General features: G+C 45.6%; 1 protein-coding gene across 2 annotated transcripts in view; it reads left to right on the top strand.

Annotated features, from left to right (window-relative positions):
- Positions 1-21,286, top strand: part of GARNL3 (GTPase activating Rap/RanGAP domain like 3) — a 153,095-nt gene that overhangs the window by 19,899 nt on the left and 111,910 nt on the right. Inside the window, exons 2-3 of one of the 2 annotated variants that reach the window (XM_082656441.1) lie at positions 4,585-4,755; positions 18,416-18,469. In XM_082656441.1, the coding sequence (XP_082512567.1) occupies positions 4,585-4,755; positions 18,416-18,469 (225 nt within the window). The remainder of the gene's footprint in view (positions 1-4,584; positions 4,756-18,415; positions 18,470-21,286) is intronic. The other variant, XM_082656442.1, reaches the window with a different exon arrangement.

The raw sequence follows: 21,286 nt of genomic DNA, 5'->3' as shown, positions 1-21,286 counted from the left end.
GCGGGAGGGGCAGTTTCGATCTGGGGACAGAAGGGATTTGTATTCCCGCTGACCCCAGCTCTGTAGGGGTTACTGCTCCCTTGGCTACTGAGCCAGCTCAGGCCCCAGCTGCTGATTTTGGTTGCAGATAAGCAAGAATGATGACTTGTGCTTCGTTTAAGGTTGTTTTCAGCCAACAATCCGAATGAGGATACAAGATCAATAACGCAAGGGAGTGGGTGTGGCTCTCAGAAGTTTCCCGTGTTCCTTATGGAATCATGGTTGCAGCTCAGTGATCCATGCAGCTCTCACCAGGGGAGATATCAGCCACATCGAAGGAGCCAGAACTGAGACCTTGTTACCTTCTATGACATTTGCTGCCTTCAGGGCTCTACCTACCAGTGTATGAGAGAGACAGCACTTGTGCCACAGTTGTGTTTCCCCGCGGTCTGTTTCTCGCTGCATCACTGGGCCTCAGCAGGCCTGGCTATGGCCCCCACAGCTGCTGGTCCCCATCTCGGGCTTCTGGACGGTTCTTCTCAGTGACTGCGTCCTCGTGGCCATCAGCAGAGGACTAACTGTGAAGGAGGCCACATTTCTCTTTACTCCCATCTGTTTAGACTCACAATATGAACACTCAAGTTGCCCTGAGGGCTTGGGAGTCACAGAGGAGAAAAGTGTAAGCTGTGTGCTTCTGAGGGCTGCCCCCAGGCCAGGGAGATTCACTCACAGAGGCCCTCATTTCCTCCCCTTCAGGCCCACTCCCCTCCCAGAAAGCACCTCCACCACGTGAATCAACCCTTTTCCGGTCACACTCTGGGATTTTTATCCTAGAACCTTGAGAAGTCTGTCTATGTATTACTTGATCTTCTGTTTTGAGTTCTTACTCTCTCATTTTCTTGAGAAAACAAAGCTGTTATATGTTTCATCTGATCCCTGTTAAAAATCTTCTCGTCTGTACTCGTCATCTGCCTTTTGCAAACCTCTTTTCATAGGTCCTGTGCTAATTTTTTCCTGCATGTTCGTCTGGGATGGAAGCAGCTCTGTCTGGGTCTGTGTTTACCCACTGATAATATGGGTAGATTCACCTTGACTCCTTTCCCTGCCTCTCTGAGCGATGGTGAATCTTCTCTTTCAGAGCTGGTGCTGGAGGTCTGGCTTTGATGCTTCTTGGGAAGTGGGACAGAGACAGTGGGAACGTGCCATCTGGTTTTACGCTCCCCCCATGCCTGCCCTCCTGTCTGCAGAGTCCCCTGTGCCTGTGGTGTATGTGACCCCGTGGCAGGACTCTCCTTAAATTTTCAGCCCTCCCCCCCCCCCCCGCCACTTCAGGGCAGACAGCCTGCTCCAAAGAGGGTCTGGGTCAGTGCGATTTCCCATGATTCGTGGACCTTCTTTTAGTGGGTTCAAATGTAATTGGTTAATAATCTTTCAAGAGGTTCAGATGGCTCTTAAGATATACTTTTCCTTCTCTCCTTCAGCTTTTCCTAAGATTAGGCCACCCCTTGTTAAAAAGCTGGGGCAGTGGCACACAAAGAACAAACAGCTTCTGCCCCAGTGCTGCCCATGCTTCCAGGCCTCAGCCCTCCAGATCGGGCACTGTCGGCCTTTAGGACATTCTTGCCCATTTTCCTCACGTTATATAAGCTAGGTAGACCTTGATGTTCGCTTTCAGTCTGTCCACGATTAATTGTATACAGCAGATCTTCAGAATTACAGCATGGAGTTTGGTCATTCTCTTGTTTCAGTGAGTTTTCTTCTATATATTGGGCTATTTTTTCTTATTTCCATGGGTTCCAAGGAGTTATGCAAATGAGCACTTCCTCTGCCATTTTCCAAGAAGTTCTTCCTCTGCTGAATATTTTAAATAGTGAGACAAGAAAGATAAAATATGTCAGAAGATTAAGAGGAACGTACATTTTTTAAATTAGAAAGTTAAGTCTAGAAAATTTAACAGAAATGAGGAAAATGATTAAAATTAACACTGATGAGACAGCATCTGAACAGTTAGAAAATGAAGCTAAAGAATTAGATGAAAGTATAAAAAAAGAACTCAGAAACTCTAAGGGTAAAGATATGGCAAAAAGACAAAATTAAATGGTGGGAAAGGTTTAAAGGAACTAGCATTTAAGTGTTTCTAAACAAATTTTAAAGATGAAAGGGCTAGACAATAACACTAAAACAATGAAATAATCTTAATATTTAAAGATTAAAAAAATGTAAGCAGCATATGAGGTTATCCCATTCTGTAATGTTCCATGTTAAGATGTACCTTATTTACTGATTTACAAAGATGTCTAAGACTGTGCTTTAGGGAGAATTGCAGGTCACAGAGTGTTATATATTCTCCGTATGTGTGTCACATAAAGGTTGCAAATACGTAGAGAGAGGAGTGATGGGAATAATACCAAACCGTTAACTGGGAGAGGAAACGGAGTGGAGGTGGGGATGTCGTGCCTGCCATCGGGTCCCCTCACCATTTCTGGAATCTTCTCCCCTCCCCTCTTCAGTGCACTTTTTCTCCAATACCCACACCTGGGTGGCGACTCTTCCTAGGTGGGCTGCCCTTGCTCACCGAAGCTGCTTTGCCCACCTGTGCAGAGAGTGCCAAGTACCCGGGGACTTTGCAGCCCTCACCCCGACCCGGGGCTCTCGGTTCCTCTTCGCAGGTGGGACAGCTCTGCGGTGTAACCAACCCCGAGCAGATTGTAAAGCAAGCTGTGTATGTGATTTTCATTTTCTAGTAGCCACGTTAAAATCAATTCTAATACACTTTATCTTCAACATGTAATCAACATAAAAATTATTGAGACGTTCTGCATCCTTTGTTATTTGTACTAAGTCTTCCAAGTCCGGTGTGTGTTTTACACACGCAGGTCTTGCTTTGCCTGACCCATTTCCTTGCTCAGTGGTCACAGGTGGCGCATGGCTGCCGCGTGGGACAGCCCAGCTCCACTCAAGTTGAAGCTGAACCTTCACAGGACTTTGCCTGAAAATGAAACCTCACCTCCCTGTCCTGCTTATTGGTTTCTTTTAGGAGCAGTTTCTTTCCTTTTCTTTTTTTTTAACTTGCATGATTAAGAAAGGAACATTTTCTTAATAAATGTTTTGCATACAAGTGTTATTTTTGTAATTTAAAAAAAATCTAGTGGGTTCAAAGAAAAAAATATGTCTCTCATCCAGAAGCCCTGCTTTGTTATTTATTTGTTTGTTTATTGCTAAGGCAGCCATAAACTCTAGTGACCCTGGGTTGCAGAAGACTTGAGGTTCCAGTGAGTAAAGAACAACTGACATCATAGCAGAACCTTCCCTTCTTGCCATTTGTCGTACGTGGAAGGCTTGAGCCTTTCATGTCTATAGAGTTTCTGCCAAGATGAGTGGCCTGAAGCCAGCTTAGAGTAAGATTATCCAGCAGTCTGGGTCAGACATGCAGCCTGTGGCTTCTCAGGCCCAGGTAAGGTGATGGGGGAGGATGGGTCATCACTTATAAAGGAGGAATACCAGGGGGACCTGGCAAGAGTGGCCTTTTTTTCTTTTGCGACATGCCTGCAGCCTATAATTGGTACTAGTGTAGCAGCTTGGGAGTGGGCAGTGCCCATCTGGCTCCAAATACCCAGGCTGTATGGAGTCACTTCTCTTGGCATCCAAACCCTGCAGCAGGATGGTGGCTCCCTGTGCAGATGCCTCTTCCTCACTAATAAGACCACGAGGTCTTTTGTCTTTTGCCTCGTCACAGCGTTTTATTAAGAAGACACTATAAAGAGTCCCTTTTGACATAAGTGTTATCTAAGATTGCTTTTTATTTTCCCACTTCCAAGTATTTGGATTTTCTTTGCTAATTTGTGTGTCACCTGAGGTAGAGGTGGGGGAAGAACGCTCCTGATTGGCTCAGAAAGTAATTCCAATCCGAAAAAGCAGGGATGCCTGCATTTCCCTAACAAAGCCACCCTTCTTCATCCCAGAATCACCTTATCTCCTTCCTCGCTGTGTCATCAGAGAAAGAAGCAGACGTGTTTCAGCAGTGCATTTCCCAATTTATTCCCATTTGTTAATTCAGCAAGCATTTACTGCTTACTTCCTCTATGCTATTACTCTTGAATGTGGGTTTGGTCCTTTTGTCTACAGTGTTGTTGCCAGTGTAGGCTCTTTTTATGGCTTTTCTTGGCTATTTTAAATGGAAATTGGGAGATAAACCAGGCACTCCTGGACCAAACGCCAATGGCCATGAGGTCCATCCTCTGAAGGTACTCCAGACAGAGCTTTCCCTTCCTCAGTGAATGTTGCCTTTTTCTAAATAAGTTTGTGATGGTTCACATGCTCACTTTTCTCCTTTTACCTTCGACCCCGCTGACTTGAGAGTGTGGAGGACTCCACTCATTGCTGAGGGATGTGATAGGATTCGGACGGTTCCAGGGCCACGAGGCCACAGTGTGCAGGAAGGGCGTGGTGCTGTCTTAGTGGGGCACCTGGGTCTTGGGAGGGCCTTGGCTTTACCCCTCCTCATTACTGATGGGCTGGCCCCTGTGGAGGAGTGGCCAGAATGGGCCAGCGATGGGCCCTTGTTCTTCTCTGTTCTAAGTGCCTTTCCAACTCTTTCTGTTTCAGTACAGCACTGCAGCCTCCAGGCCCACTGATGGATCCGCTGACGAAAGGGTCCAGTGGGAGTCAGATGGCACAGACCCTTCTATGGAAAGCCAAGTCGTCTCTCTCCTTTGGCATCCAGCCCCTGCAGACGTGGCCAACAAAAGACCCTGAAGTAGAGGCCCAGGTCAACCTGTAAGTAAGTAAGAGAAGCATCATCTCAGTTGGGGCTCACGCTCACTCTAACTTGAAATCCCTTAATGCTCAGGAAGAAAATTATCTTTGGGGGGAAGAATAATGAGAGAGAGGAATGGATATTTGGTTGGGAGATTTCATTTCTGTTCTTAATGGTGCCTTATGTGTATTTATTTATTTACTTAGCAATGTTCATTGAGCACCTGCTCTGGCCAGGCCTTGTCTCAGGCATGGCAGGCAAAAGGGATTCAGTTCCTGCCCTCAGGGGATTTACAGCTCATGGAACAGATAGCCGTTAATCAAATAATCATACAAATAAATACGAATTGTGACAAGTACGAAATAATCATACAAATCATACAAATAAATACGAATCATACAAATAAATACAAATTGTGACAAGTGCTATGAAATGTGGTACCTTGATTCAGTAAACATTTACAGAATGCCCTCAATGTGCCAGCAACATACTGGGGATATAAGAGAATATGACATCTCCTCACCCGTGAATATCAAATAGTATCTAGAAGGGGAAAAAATTCCAATTATTATTCAGAAGAAATGATAATAACTATGCTATAACTAATATATTAATAGATTCCAGGTCCCATAAGGTGGTAACTATGTTTTCCTGTTTACTCCTGAATCCCCAGGGCTTTGTTATAGTGTACAATATTTGTTGGATGAATGAATAAGTAATGAATGAAGAAGATACTACAACACAGTGGTGCTTAGCTTTCCAGGGAAATCAAAGGCAACTAGGTGCAACGGTCTAATTGCCTTAAAAGCAAATGAGATGCTTCATCAGTTCAAGGCAACAAATATTATTGATGCTTACTGTACCTAAGGCCAACCCCAGAGATTCTGATTCAGTGGCTCTGGAGTGGATGAAAGAGGACTCTTCGGGGACAGCCTTTCCAGGAAGGCAGACAAGTAACCAAATAACTCCAGCGCTCTTAGAAAAGAAGCATGTATAATGTGCTATAGGAGGAGGGGATCTGCGGGAGGGCCGGGAGGAAAACGGGGAGCAGTTGCTCTTAGCCAGGCAGGATGACCATCGCGCCAGGCCGGAAAGGGGAAGAAAGCCACTTTAAACAGAGGAAAGTGCAGAGCAAAGGCTCGGATCCATGAAAGTGGGTCCCAGCAGTGTTGACAGGCATTAAAGCAGTGATTCTTAACCCTGGCTGCACAGGAGAATCATCCCGGGAACTTTAACACATATGGAAGCCTGCACCATCCGCCCAAGAGTCCCAGGTCTAGGGTGGGACACAAATACCAATATTTTATAACGCTCCCCAGGAGATTCTTTTGTGCAGCAAATGAGAAATGCTGTTTTTAAAAATGTAACCACACAAAAATAAATACAAAATAGTTATGAAGTACCTTATACGCCTAGCTAAGGGGTATGAATTTTTATATCTCGAGCAATGAGGAGCCATTGATAGCTTGCCTGATTTTAAACGATAATACAATTCGAAATAGACAAGGTTCACAGGGTCTGGATAAATTCACGACTGCTGGTTCTGCAGTGGGTTCTTCTGGGAAGCTAGAGAAGTCTGGAGTCACCGCTGCCTTTTCAGAGCTGCCACCATACCCCCCACCGTGGCGCGGTAGGTCCACTTATGAGAATATGGGAATTGAATGTCTCCTTGATCTGAAACTGAAATCTAAAATTTCAGTGAATGCTGAATTATCTGGGCAAAATGCTCCTGTTTCTTGGGGGCCGCTGGTAACCCGCGTGTGGGCAACTCCAGCTCTTTAGAAAGGAGGGCAGGGAAGCCTGGGCTTTATCTACCAAAGGTGGAGCGGGGGGTGGAGGGTGGGGTGGGGGGTGGGTAGTGGAGGTAGGTGGACGGGTGGGGGGAAGGGCCACTCTTCCTTCCTCTGAAGCTCCAGGTGGGACTCTCAGCGCTGCTTCTTTCTAGACTACAAACCCCACAGCGCGCCGCGCGGATGACGTAGTCAAAGGGGCGGGCAGGACTGCCGGGAAGCCTATGAGACGCAGCGGAAGCCACCCGAGGTGGCGCCTTCCGGGTCCTATTGGTGAATCTGGTTAGGAGAGGGACCAGGCCCTGGTGATTGGCGGCCGCAGGGCTAGCGAAGCTGCCGTGGGAACAGGGCGGGCGGCGTCCGGCCAAGGGCTTCACCCCAGACTCAGGGGCCGGACTTGAAACTGATTCCATCGGGAACCAGAGGTTGGGTTTTCTGGAAAACAGGCTAGAAAGATGCGTCTTTTAAGAACCGCTGCCATTCTGCGGGCTGCTCATTCATTAACTCATTCATTCAGCAAACTTAATTGATTACCTGTGTACCAGGCACTTGTGCAAACATCCCAAATGCATTTTCTCTTTTAGTCCTCACAAAAAAACAGATAACTACTGCAGGCTCCATCTTACAGATGACGAGGCTGAGGTCCAGAAGAGTTAAGAGACTTGTTCAGGTCACACAGCTTGTGAGTGACAGAGCAGGGATTTGAACCTACATCAGTCTAGCGCCAGTGCGCATCTCCTAATCTCAGTGTGCTCAGCGGTGCCATCAGGAGCAAAGTGTTTATGGGATGTCAGTGTCCACAGGGTGACTTGGTATTGTCGGGTGAAGATTATAGCAGGACCGGACTGGACACCAATAAAGTTGACCAAGCACAAAGTTGGACCTTGTGCGAGGTCCCTTGGTCATTCAAAGCCTATTCTCACCAGAAAAGGTTTTTGGTATCTATGAAAGAACCTACTGAGCACCTGTGTGCTGTGCTGGGCCCTGTGCTAAGCACTGGTATGCAAACGAAGCATCTCCTTCCAGATTAAGCGAGGCTTATGGAAGTGCTGTTACCTAGGGCAATCCAAGGAGATTTCTCGGTGGAGAGACTCCTTGAAGTGTGGGAACTTTACCAGGCAGAGGTGAAGGAGGCCTCCCCAGACAGAGGAGACTGTCTGTGCAAAGGCCAGCAGCGTTAAAGCATTCTGGATTTGAGGGGAACCGCAAACAGTCAGGTCCAGCTGGAGCTTCTTGGGGAGTGGTGAGCCTGGGATGGCAGACAGAAGCCAAGTCACTGGGGAGTGGGAGGGCTTAACCTGCCTGCTAGGAAGTTTGGTCTTAACTCTCTCAGCCAGAGCACAGCATGATCAGATTTGCATACTGGAAAGATAACTGGTGTCAGTGGGCAGCTAGATTGCAGGAGGATAAGGCTGGTGGCAGGGAGACCTATCGGAGTGGCCAGATAGGAGACATTAAGTGTTCTGATGAGTGGCAGGAGCAATGGGATTGAGTTAAGAAATATTTAAGAGGAAGGTTAGAGTGGACCTGGTAAATGCATGGGTGGTGGGGTGAGGAATAGGACAGAGATCATTAGATACTGCCGTGGGGGCTGAAGAGGGGTACAGTTCCATCTTTGGAGGAAGGAAGTTCTTAGAAAAGTCTTCTTAGAGAGAGTAATGTGAAGTGGATCTTGAAAAAGGAGGAAGAACGTTCCTTCCTTCTTTTCTTTTTCTTGAGTCGATTTTAATTGGCAGAGGTGGGGAGGACGGTATTCTGGATGGCCGGATCCTGGTTTGCCACTTGTATGGTGAAGTAGGAGGAAGTTTGGAAGGTCAAATTGGGGGACATATCGTGAAAGGTGTTGTACTTAATGCCAGGACATTGGGAGTCTGAGTGGCTTTTGAGACAGACAAGTGATGGTTTGAGCTCTGAGTTTTAAGAGTTAATTTCACTGATATGTACAGTGAGGAGGCCAGGAAGCCAATTAAGAGATGGACTAGGGAAGGGCTCTTCGGTTGTAAGTAACAGCAACCCAACTCAAAATAGTTTAGGCGAAAAAGGAGAATGTATAGGTTAATGTAACCAAACTACAGGAAGGGACAGATCTCGCTCGCTTCAGGGAGTGACTGGATCCAGGGACTCTACTGCCAACAGTCAGTCCATTCTTCTCTTACGCCCTCAACCTCCACCCCTTAGCCCTGCTTCTCTCTGCCTGTTGACCTCACTGCCTCCTACCATCCATGAGTTTTCACCATGCAGCTGTGGGTGTGATCTCAGGCAGCATGGGGTATGTTCTCACAGACTTGCAAGTTGAGAGGAAAAATCTTCCCCATCAGTTAGAAGAACCCTGCGGAAGGACTATAGTTGCCCAGCCTGGGTCACATGTCCATTCCTGGTTCTGTGGGGGAGTGTCTGTTACCAGGGGCAGAGGGGGTAATTCTGCTTGCCCTGGCAAACAGAGCAGAGGTGGTCAGGAGGTAGGAGAACAGAATTCAAAGGGGTCAGAGAAGCCAGTGGAGGAGTTTCAAGAAGAGCAGTGCTCTCTGACCGGTCACAAAAATAACTTAGGAAGTTTGTTCAAAAATATAGATCATGGAACCTATTTAATTAGAACCCTTAGTGGTGGGACCCAGGGATCTGGCTGAAGGTGTCAAATATAACAGAAGGTTTGAAGATCGAAACTAAAATCTTCCATTGAATTTGATGATTCGGAAGCCACGGGGCTCCTCTGAAAATTCCGTTTCACTTGGGAAGGGAGGGCAGAAGGCAGATGGCGAGTCTCTCTGCATCCTCACATCTCCTCATTCATAACCTCCTTTCAGGGCCATGTCCGACCCTACAAGAGGCAAAGTTTCCTCATTAGTTCAGTACGTTAGGAAAAGACAAAGGAAAGCTATTGGAAAGATGGTTATTTGAGGGGTGTTCTGCCTTAAACGGATGTCAGCCAGGAGCAGAAGGAAGAAAGTTTGAAAAGTTTTTAATTCCATCTGAATTACCTGCCCATTCTTTTTTCCCATCAGTCCTTCCTGTGATTAATTACAATATACTACCAATAAGTTGGATTTCTTAAAAAGTATAATTCAGACTTAATTTCCCTCACTCGGCTGAATTAGCAGTGGTTTGCTTTTTGATCTTTTGGAGAACGTTGCCACGTATTTGAAAGAGTTTATCATCAAGGCGTGATACAAATATCAGGCAATTTCGTATTTAGACATTTTAAAGTAGCTTCCAAAAGCCTGAAAAGACCTAGTTTGCTCCTGAGTAAAGGACTACTTGATTTTAAAACACAAAGCTGGAGAGAAAGCCTTTGGGTTTACTGTTGGGGAAATTCTATTGTTTCCAGGAAGAAACTTCTCCTCCAGTTCCATGGAGGAAAGAGGCTGGACAGCTGACTTGCCCCTTCCTCTTTTCCTCTCTTACCTTTGCGATCTGGTTGCCCACCGAGCTTGTGCGTTAGCTCCTCTCCTGTTTCCACATGGAAAAACACACCTGCGTCTTCTAGAGACAGGTGTGGAGGCCCACCTGCCTCGGTATCCCCTGTTGGAGGTCGACAGTCATGAGACAGTGATTCCTCGGCAACCATTCAGGCGAGTAGCTGCCTCTCTGCAGACCAGGCTCTCCCGCAAGTGGGCTGCTCCAGGTCTAAACTTGGGGGAAGTAGGAGGAAGTCTATGTGGCTGTCGGGCTCAGCCACATTTGCCAATGAAACTCTGACAGTGAGGAAACTGATGTCTTGATTTCCATTTGCCTGACTCCTGTCTCTAATTCTCAACCGATTCCAAACACAGAGAAGAGAGCAGCTTGATTTATTAAAAAGCTCCCAAAGCTCAGATAATTGTGAGACAGGCTAGGATCTGTGTGGGTCTGGTTAGGAGGGGGTTTGTTTTGTTCTGTTTGTTTTTATTCTCTTGTTCTTCCATGTCATAGCAGAGTATGTGGCACATAGAAAGTGCTCACTAAATACTTGTTGGGTAAGTTAAAGATAATAGAGCAGAGATGCCTGTTAGGGAGGCTCCTGCAACGATGCAGGTCTGAGCTAAAGCAGAGAACGTGAAAATGGAAAGGGGAGAAGTGGCAAGGGACTAAAAGACATGGTGGAATTCTAGAAATATCCTCACATGCACAGTGGCGTATACAAGGTTATGCACTGCAGTTTATTAGTAGTAGCGAAAGGTTGAAACTGGCTAAATAAAATACAGTACATCTGCTCAGTGGAATAGTATGTAGCCGTAAGAAAGAATACGGAGGATCTTTTGGTACTGATTTGGAAAGCTCTCCAAGATACATTAAATAGAAAAACGACAAAAACAAGGAGTGGAGTTGTGTATAGTATGCTACCGTTTACCAAAGGCAAAAGGGAATATGTATTTCTCTTTCTTTGTAAATGCATACAGCATCTCTGGAAGACACACAATAAACAATAGAGGTTGCTGGTGAGGAGAGGAAATGAGGGGCCGAGGAGGGAGGAGAGGACAGACTTACCCCTGTATGGCCTTTTGGACGCTTGTGAGTTTTGAAGCAAGTGAGTTTTACCTCTTCAAAGAGTGAAATACAGATACAAACATACAACAATCAAAATCAACACTGTGTGGGGCCTGTACCGGGGCCTGGAAACTGATTAAGATGTTGGATGTGAGAGAAGACCTGGGCGATGACTCTGAACTTGCACCTCAAGTGACTAGGAAGAAGATGGCAGCTCTGCTGACTGAGATGTGAGTGAGGAGTGGGAGTGAGGGTGACTCAGGGCATGTTATGTTTTAGAGGCCCCCGGGGGTGTCCGCAGAACCATGTCCGACAGCTGTAAGTCTGAACTTGCAGTTGGAGAGAAAGATTGAGTTGGAGATTTGGTCTGGGGAGTTGTTAGCATAGAGGTAGTATTTGAAGGTGCCGGAGCAGCGAGGTCCCCAGGGAGGTGAGTGGCCTGAATGGAAGGGAGAGGAATGTGGATCTTCACTGCTTAAGGGTGGCGTAGGGTTCAACACTGAGTTGCTGCTCTGTGTGGTCTAAGTCAGGGAGGGGTATGGCATCACTCTGCCAGGACATCCTGGTCCTTTTCTGGGAACAGAAGCTGCACCATTGAGCTCCACATCCCCTGGAGGAATAATCACTAACAGCAATCATTCTTCCTCAAGGAGGTTATGCCATTACTAAGAACTCTATTCCTTTGACTATTCGCGTTGTCTATTGTTACAAATTTTATAGTCCTCAAGGGCCAGTAACCCATTTTTGGTGCTCACCTCATCTCAAAGTACAGTGCAGAACACCATAAGGACACACTATAAATAGTGACTAGAGAGTACGACTCTTTTTTTTTTTTTTGCGGTACGCGGACCGCTCACTGTTGTGGTCTCTCCCGTTGCGGAGCACAGGCTCCGGACGTGCAGGCTCAGCGGCCATTGCTCACGGGCCTAGCCGCTCCGTGGCATGTGGGATCTTCCCGGAGCGGGGTACAAACCCGCGTCCCCTGCATCGGCAAGCGGACTCTCAACCACTGCGCCACCAGGGAAGCCCCAAGAGTATGACTCTTTTTAATCATTGCTTTTAGGAGGCAAAAAGAAATAGTTTAGGCTGCCCTGCCCTAAATTCACCTAAGCCAACACTCATTTTATAAATCGCATTTGGCTTTGAATGCAGGCTGGTTGCTTTCCTGTCATCTTCTATAGTAAGAAGTGTTCTTAGTTAAAATGCTTTTGCCTCCTATACTTCTGTGAGTTTGGCTGATCTAGTCTTTTGCTTTCTTTGAAGAATGTTCTCCACATCCGTCAACACTCTCCCTCATCCTTGGTCTCAAAGCCTCATTTTTATAGACTGTCTCAGGGTCAGACTACCTTGGTGAAATAAACATTTTAGAAAATCTTTCACAAATATTGTTTGACCTTAAAAGCACAGAGTAAGCTGCTTTTCTTCCACTACGTGGTCTGAATGTACCTGGAGAAAAAAACAACACAGAGAAGGATGAAGTGGATCTAAATTGGTCCAGAAAATTAGAATACAATACAGAGGCCATTTAAAAAGCAGCCAGGGCCTTCCCCCCTCTCCTAGGTTACCTCAAGACAAAATTCAGTCAGTTCCACAGCATTTATATCCTTTTATGCTTAAGACTAAGAATTTTTCACATACTGGTATTGGCTATAAAGGGGATCAAAATATACCACCCCAAAATATGCCACTTTGGCATAAGGATTATTTTGAGCTGAAGGCAATTGAGGAAAAGCAGACACAGGAAGAACTCTCTGCCCTCCCCCGATCTGCCTAAAAGCAGGGCATAAATTTCTCTTTGTAAAAGTGCCCCCTCCCCTCTCTCTACCAAGAGAAGGAGAACAGTCCTTATCACCAGAGACAGAGAAGACACCAAGATGAGTCTACATAAACAAACCTTACTAAATAACCCTATCTACCATTGCTTTCCCCCATATATCTGCCTTCCCGTGATTTACCACTCCTAGAAGCCCCAAATCCCTTTTCTTTTGTCTTGTGACTTCTCCACAATTTATTGCCCTTTGTTAAAATAGTATATAAACCTCTGAGTCTAACTGCTACTTTGGGTTTTCTTTTCTGTGCAGGCCTTGTGCATGTAAAGTTAGAAATAAAATTTGTATGCCTTTTCTCCTGTTAATCTGTCTTTTGTCAGCTTAATTCACAGGTACCAGTTACAGAACATAAGAGGGTAAAGGGAAAGTTTTTCCTCCCTAACAGCTACTTCCTAAAGTGAGAGCATTTTAGATTACAGGAGAATCTAGCTTATCTCTAGATTTCCACAGAGAGACTTTTTCTTCTTTGTGTTGTTCTTCACGTGCACACACCTTCCTAATGATGCATAACCTCTGTTTCTTCAAATAGTAACTGTGCTCAGACTATTCACCTGCTAAGTGCTTCATATGTATTTTCTCAGAAATGCAACAGCCCTATGAGGATTGTCCCATGGTTATCAGTGTTTGTTGAATTAATTCATTAATCAAGCCCCATTTTACAGTTGTAGAACTGAGAGCCCACGAAAGGCTGTTTCTTGCCTAAAATCAGGCCGTGAATTAGTGGTGGGTTAGACAGAGTTGAGTAAATATCAGGCAACACTTATGTACATGTAATTTCTCTATACATATAGATGTTAGTTTATTTAAGTTTAGGATCAGAGTTTTTTTTTTTTTTCTGTATGACATTCTAAAGTAAATTTTTATTATACTATAATTTACAGGCAATAAAATGCAAGAATCTTAAGTTCACAGTTGGATGAGTTTGACACTTGCAGATGTTTCACTTTTTAATGTTACAGTGATGATCCATTGCACTTAATTGTATTGCCTATTTATTGAAAGGTGCCAGTCTCTAGACATAGGGAATGCCAGCCTCATCATGAGCTAATGGCTGGTGAATGATGTCACAGTGTGTTTCATTGTGATGGCCCCCACGGCATTTTCTTTGTTTGCTCATATTACTGGCATTGTATTAACCTCTGAAGTGAATTTTTTGAGATTAACCTGATGCAACATTTATAGTATTTTCATGTCTGACTCAAAAACAAATTTCATGAATATGCTGTGTAACGCAGTTCACGTCCAGCAGCAGCTGACAGTGGACTTGTGAGCACCTGGGGGCGTCTCTCCAGGCCTGATCCTAGAGAAAGTTATGAAGTGGTCCCTGTGTTTGCCCTGCCCCTTCTCTAGGTACCTATCTAGTATGGCTGGTCTCACCCTCCTGTGTCACTCCTGGCCCCTGGTAAAGAAGAAAAACCCTAGGGGACATGGTGGCTCTCCTCAGACATTTGAAGGGCTTTCCTATAGAGGTGATCTTGTTTTATATGGCCCAAGAGAGTTGGCTGGCTTGCTTTCATTCATTCATTCATTCATTCATTATTAAGTAAAACCCCACTAAGAGCTAACCCTGTACCAGGTATTATGTTACAAGCTAAGGATTTTTTTTTTTTTTTTGGCGGTACACAGGTCTCTTACTGTTGTGGCCTCTCCCGTTGCGGAGCACAGGCTCCGGACGCGCAGGCTCAGCGGCCATGGCTCACGGGCCCAGCCACTCCACGGCATGTGGGATCTTCCCCGACCGGGGCACAAGCCCATGTCCCCTGCATCGGCAGGCGGACTCTCAACCACTGCGCCACCAGGGAAGCCCCCAAGCTAAGGATTTTGCATTGAACAAAACCAACAGAGAACATGCCACTGTGAAGCTTATATTTTAGTAGGGGAGGCAGATGTTAATCCAATACCCTCTTTGTAATTTCTAATCTGGGGGTGGAGGTGGGGTCAGGAAGAAGAAGGAGTTTGGAGAGCTCATTCCAGGTCCTAAGACGAGAAGTTGCTCAGCAAGTTGAAGGAAATGAAGAAGGGCACTGTGGCTGGAGTGCTGAGACAGGGCGAGCGGGCCAGACAGGACAGCTGGCCGGGGGTGTGGAAGTGATGGTAAGGAAATTCAGAAGAAGTGAAAGGGTGAAGATGTAGGACCAGCTGGTGGAAATTAAAGTGTGATGGATTTCAGTTCAATGTAGAAAAAAACTGTTTGACAGGAAGAATGGAGTGCTCTGCGGCATACTGTTTCTTTATCACTAATAGTTTGTAAGTAGAGACTTGCTTGCTATATTTCAAGTATCTGGTAGAGAATACACTATCACAGATACCAGATTGGACACCAAATGACCCTTAAGTCTCTGGACTTGGAAGTCTCTGGACATCTCTGGAAGTCTCTTCTACCCTAAGATCCTATGCTGAGGTGGCAGGAAGACTGACCAGGCTATTGTAGGGATCTGGGTATCAAACAGTGAGGACCCGTGAGATGAAGGACTAAGTTGGCTAAATATGGGAGATGATCACTGAGGAAATGTCCAACCATGGGGGAATGGAGAAGCAGTGGGATAGTGATATAGCAGGGGACTACACAGCACTGTCAGTGATACAGGTATCAATGTGTACAAATCTCAAACACCAATTGTTCAGAGAAGCTAGTTGCAGGGAGATAGTCACGGTATGGTATACATTTGTGTAAAATTTAAGATCATGCTAAACAGTACTGCATATCGTTTATGACTACGTAGTACAAATATAAAAAATAAGCAGGGAGTGTGAACCAGATTATTTAGTGATTGTTTCAAGGGAGAGAGAGAGGAAAATGAGATCAAGGAGAGGTACACAGGGGTTTCAACTGTATCTGTAATGTTCATCATATTATTCTTTATTTTTCTGCATCTTGAAGAAATAAGACAAATTAGAGAAGAAATCCAGGTGATTCTTACATATAGGTAGGTTTTGAGAACCAGAGTCAGTGCTTCTCAAAGTTCAGTGTGCATCTGAATCCTCAGGGGATCTTGTTAAAATGCTGCTTCTGTCTCATTAGGTCTGGGGTGGGGCCTGAGGGTCTGCATTTCTAATCAGCTCAGGGAAAATGACCACTCTGAGTAGCGAGGGTCGGAATGACCCTGGTGTTCTCTAGGATTCTCCCTGCCGACAGGACTGTTCGGCAGTGCCCACTCTGGACAGCATGCCTCCCTTCAGGGTCTGGGTACAGTTGGGGGCCGTCTGGGAATCTCGGGAGAGAAGCTTTGAGAACTTGGGAAGGCACACTTTGGAGAGATTTCTCCAAAGAAGTTAAATCGACAGGCGATCCAGGGAGGTACGCAGCAACATATGTTGTCTGCTGATTTTTTTTCCTTAAATATGCTTCTGTTTAACACTTTGTGGTCATGCATGTGCAGGTATCCTGTGGAGCAGTGTTTCCCAAACCAAATGTACTCTGAGCTAGAAATCCCTTCAGTCTTGACATTATAGGAAAGGAGAAGCCAAGGTCGCTAAAGATTAGGGAGGGAGGGAGCAGATGTGCGGACATTACACTTTGTAGGAATCATTTTCTAGGTAGCAGCTCCCAGGTTTCTGGATGGTGGGTCTTGAACTGAGCAGAGTGACAGGCCTCTCATATCCCAAGATGGCATCGTCTACTCAAGAAGGAGACAAAAGAGGCTGCTGTACAGTTTACCAAATTTGCTATACACAGGTGTGATGTGCTTGCACAAAGTTTTTGTTCCTGTGAAGTCCGCTGTCCTGTATATTTTCCCACTGCGCCATAAGTGCTATGACAGCAGAGAGCACACGTCTCAGGTTTAGCACCTGGCCCAGCACCTGGGACCTCACAGGTGCTCAGGAACTGTTTATGGAATGAGTGAATGAATTTCAACTCAGATACAGGTCTTTTTTAAATTAACCTTTTTATTTTGAGAGCATAATAGATTCATATGCAGTTAGAAGAAGTGACACAGAGAGATCCCAGGTACCCTTTACCCAGTTTCCCCCAATGGTAACATCTGGCATAACTATAGTAAAGTATCAGTCACAGCCAGGAAATGGTCAGTGATACAATCCATTGGCCTTAGATTTCCCCAGTGTCACATGCAGTCTTATCATATGTGTAGGTTCATTTCTCCACCACCACAGATAAGACACAGACATGGCTCCATCACCACAGAGTCCCTTATGCTGCCCTTTTATGACCACACCTACCTCGCTCTATAATTTTGTCATTTCAGGAATGTTGTATAATAGAATCACACAGTAAGTAATCTTTTATGGTTGGCCTTTTCCACTCCACACGATTCCCTGGACATTCATCCAAGTTGTTGTATCTGTCAGTAGTGTGTTCCTTTTCCTGGCTGAGGGATATTCCGTGGTGGGCATGCACCACAGTTCGTTTATCCATTCACCCTTCCAAAGACTTCTAGGCTTTTTCTAGCTTGGGGCTATTATGAATAAAGCTGATATGAACATTTGTGTATAGGTATTTGTGAATATATTTTTTCATTTTTCTGGGATAAATGCCCAAGAGTGCAAGTGCTGGGTCATATGGTAACTGCATATTTAATTTTATAAGAAACTGCCAACTAGTTTCCAAAGAGGCTTGGCTTACCTTGCACATTCCCACCCACAGTCTATATATATATATATATATATTTTAAATAAATTTATTTATTTTATTTATTTTTATTTTTGGCTGTATTGGGTCTTCGTTGCTGCGCGCAGGCTTTCTCTAGTTGTGGCGAGCGCGGGCTGCTCTTCGTTGTGGTGCGCAGGCTTCTCATTGCAGTGGCTTCTCTTGTTGCAGAGCACGGGCTCTGGGTGCGCGGGCTTCAGTAGTTATGGCGCGTGGGCTCAGTAGTTGTGGCTCGCGGACTCTAGAGCACAGGCTCAGTAGTTGTGGCGCATGGGCTTAGTTGCTCCGCGGCATGTGGGATCTTCCCGGACCAGGGCTCGAACCTGTGTCCCCTGCATTGGCAGGCGGATTCTTAACCACTGCACCACCGGGGAAGCCCCCACCCACAGTCTATAAGTGGTCCAGTTGCTCCATGTCTTCGCCAAAGTTTGGTATGGTTGCTGTTTTTTATTTAGAGATAGAATTCCAAGGGCACTGGTACAGATCATTATTGAAAGGAGCCTTGCAATGAATTACCACAAGACTTTAGTAATAGCAGAGAACCTGGTAAGTTCCAGGGACACCTGTCTTTGTCCAGAAACTTAGTAGATACATAAATACTGTAGGAGGAATGCATTCTAGAATGTTAGAGAAATGAGGATTAGAATGAGAAAGATGACTGACTAATGGTGGGAGGTAACATCAAATATACCCAAAGATATGTCAGAATATCTAACGGTAGATAGGGGGTGGAGGAGGGAAAGGAGAAAAGGGGGCAGGAACCCACCTGCGTTCAAGTAGAGCAAAGCCCAGCAGAGGTTATCATTAATTCATGACTCGTTAATTCAACAAATATTCATGGAGCAGCCTGCTATGAGCCAGGCATTCTGAGACACATGGGACATGGTCATGACTGAGGTCGGTAAGGTCCCTGACAGTTAGAATAACCAGCATTTATTTATGTGTCAGGTGTTGTGCTAAGCACCTATGATATCTTTTAATCCTCCCACAGAGACAGATGTTATTTTAAGCCCATGTTACAGATGAGGAAACAAGCTCAGAGAGGATAAGTAACTTGCCTGGGGCCACAGAGCTAGAGTGCCATGGAGCTGACATTCAAAGCCAGGCATGTCTGACCACCTTAAGGTTGGTGGAACTTGCTAAGGGATGGTAAACTTAAGATCCTGGTACAGGAGCACCTGGTACTGTGACCCCATAAGCACAGTTGGGGAACAAGATGCCGTCTGGAGCCAGACTCCAGGGGCTCGGATTTCCTGGGACCCTTACACTCTAGAAATCCTCTTGCTTACTTCCTACTTCCTAGTGTCTGAAATCTCTTCAAAAGAGGACAGGATTCTTCCATTTCGTCATTAGAAGTTAATGTATAATTGCAGCTCTGCTTTTTTGTGTCACTTATCTTCGGAAGGAGAGACAACTGCTCCCTTATGTGCAATAAGCTATTCTCGTACCTGTTGTTAGGAGGCCCGGGGCTACTTCCAAGCCTAAATCTGTAGTCTGGCACATTTTTCAGCTTCTCTGTCCCTCAAATAGGGGGATCCCATCCATCTGTCTATTACAAACTGCTTATCCAGGGGGCGGAGGTGTCGTCCCGGCACTCCTGACATTGAGCTCTGCTGTCGGTAAGCCTGTTGCTTTTCACAAATTCTCTCTGCTGATCCAGGAGGAGTCCCGTTCTTCCATTGGCTTTAACTCTTCCAGCAGGGCTGGAGTTGACTGAGGCCTGGAATAGGGGGGTCTGGCCAGTTGTTAGGGTCAGTCACTAATCTCTGGGCCACTTGAGTAAGGATGTGTATCGCTGAATTTCAGCTTCCTTTTTTTCCCCTTTTTCAGTTTCCATAACTTCGCCTCTTTGGAGGGGGTTGTCCTGCTTTCCAGGTCCCTGACTTACATAATGGTAATTTTTCTAGCCTCTGTGTGGAGCTGGAAATCTTTGCTCTCATCCGGGCCTTCTTTAGAGATTTAACATGATGGTCCTCAGCTCTGTTCATGCTCGCAAAGCGTGATCCAGCATCCTCTCACGTTAATTTACTAAAACAGAAAGAGTTTCTATTTAGAGCCTAGACCACAGTCCCCGTGAGGAACTTGAACCCTCTGATTCTTTTTTGCACCTGCCTTGTTCTGGTGACATGCTGTTGGGTCCCAAGTATTTTCTAGGTGAGGTCACACTGCCAACACTTTTAGGGAGGGGATGTCGTGCTGAGCTGTGATGCTGCCCTTAGCCCCGCCCTAGGAGGCTGCTTGGCCCCAGGTCTCCCTTTCCACCACAGGGGAAAAAAAGGCATCTTACATTTGGTAGTATATATGAGTCCATGCCACTCTCTCACTTTGTCCCAGCTTACCCTTCCCCCTCCCCATGTCCTCAAGTCCATTCTCTACGTCTGCGTTGTAAAGCAAGTATACTCCAGTAAACATGTTTTTTAAAAAAAAAAAAAGGCATCTTATTTAAAATTCTTTAAAAAGTTGGTAATCATGTACGCTGCACGCCCCTTCCCAGGGCTCTCTCTAACAACCGGAGAAGAATTCATACTAATAAAAAGAGTGATAATAATAGCTAACATTTATTGAGTAGTTTTCATGTAATAGACGTTATGCTTAGAATAAATTTTTATCTGCTCTTTTTAGTTTATTCTTTATAACCCTATTAAGTAGGTGATACTATCAACCACATTTTATACATGTGGGAACTAATGCCCAGGGAGATTAAGAACCCACATCTGTGACTGAAGCACTTGCCCTTAGGGACTATATGACACCTCCTCCCATTCATGGAAAACTTGGTCAAGGCCTTGTCCTTCCTTATAAAAGTGCCGCAGAATGGCTAACAGGTTTCCCAGGGATTCCAGAGTCATCTGGAAGAGCAGTATTTTTCAAAACATTGTCTGTGAACCCCGTGCATCAGAATTCCCACCACTGCTTATTAAAATCGCAGTCAGGCTGAATCACAACCTCTGGGAATAGGGCCAGGGAATCTGCATTTTTAGAAAGCTCCCCCCCCCCCACCCCCGGGGATTCTGATGGACTCTAATAAACACTGCTATTTTCATTGGCATACTAATCACAGCTTATGGGTAGGCCTGAAACCAGCAAAAGGGATTGGTGAGGCTCTAGGGCAGGGGTTGGGCAGTCTTTCTATAAAGGGCCAGAGAGTAAATAGTTTGGGCTTTGCAGGCCCTACAGGTCTCTGTTGCAACTCCTCGACTCTGCCATTGAAACCCAAAAGCAGCCACAGACAGCCTATCACCAAAGCGCGTGGCTGTATCCCAATAAAACTTAGTATTCAAAAACAGGCAGTGCGAGGCCAGAGCTTGCTGACCCCCATAGTCATCCTGGCCCACCAGCCCTCTGACAGCCCCTTTTGTGTGGGGCTTATTCTTACACTACTTTCTGTTACCTACAGAGAGCTGTACCCATGAAATTAAAATCACCTGTTGTAACAGATTAAACCTTGAATCTTAGTGGCTTCAAGCAATCAAAGTTCTTTCTCTCTCATCTCACAGTCCAGTGAGGGTGTGCCTACTTAGGATATTCTGTGTGGTCATTTGGGGACCAGGACTCCCTCGTGGTGCGGCTTCACCCCTCTTGGTCCTCACAGCCAGCGGATGAGGAAAGAGAGCAAGGATTATTCATGGGAAATTTGTATGGGCGTCGTCTGGGAGAGGTACCCATCATTTCTACCCACATTTCACTGGCCAGAATTCTTATTGTTTGGGGTCCAGAAACAGTGATTTCTCAAGCCTGTGAGGCCCTTGGTCTCGAGACTCTCTCTAGTCCCTTCTGTCTTTGCTTGAAATCCATCCAGTTCTAGCCCGGGCTCATCTCTTCCTTGAAAAAACCTTGCTAAGGTCAGCCAGTAGGAGCCAGC

Source organism: Grampus griseus (assembly GCF_964374135.1).
Source record: "Grampus griseus genome assembly, chromosome: 6".
Classification (NCBI taxonomy): Eukaryota; Metazoa; Chordata; class Mammalia; order Artiodactyla; family Delphinidae; genus Grampus; species Grampus griseus.
This window is presented reverse-complemented; position numbering and strand designations above follow the sequence as displayed.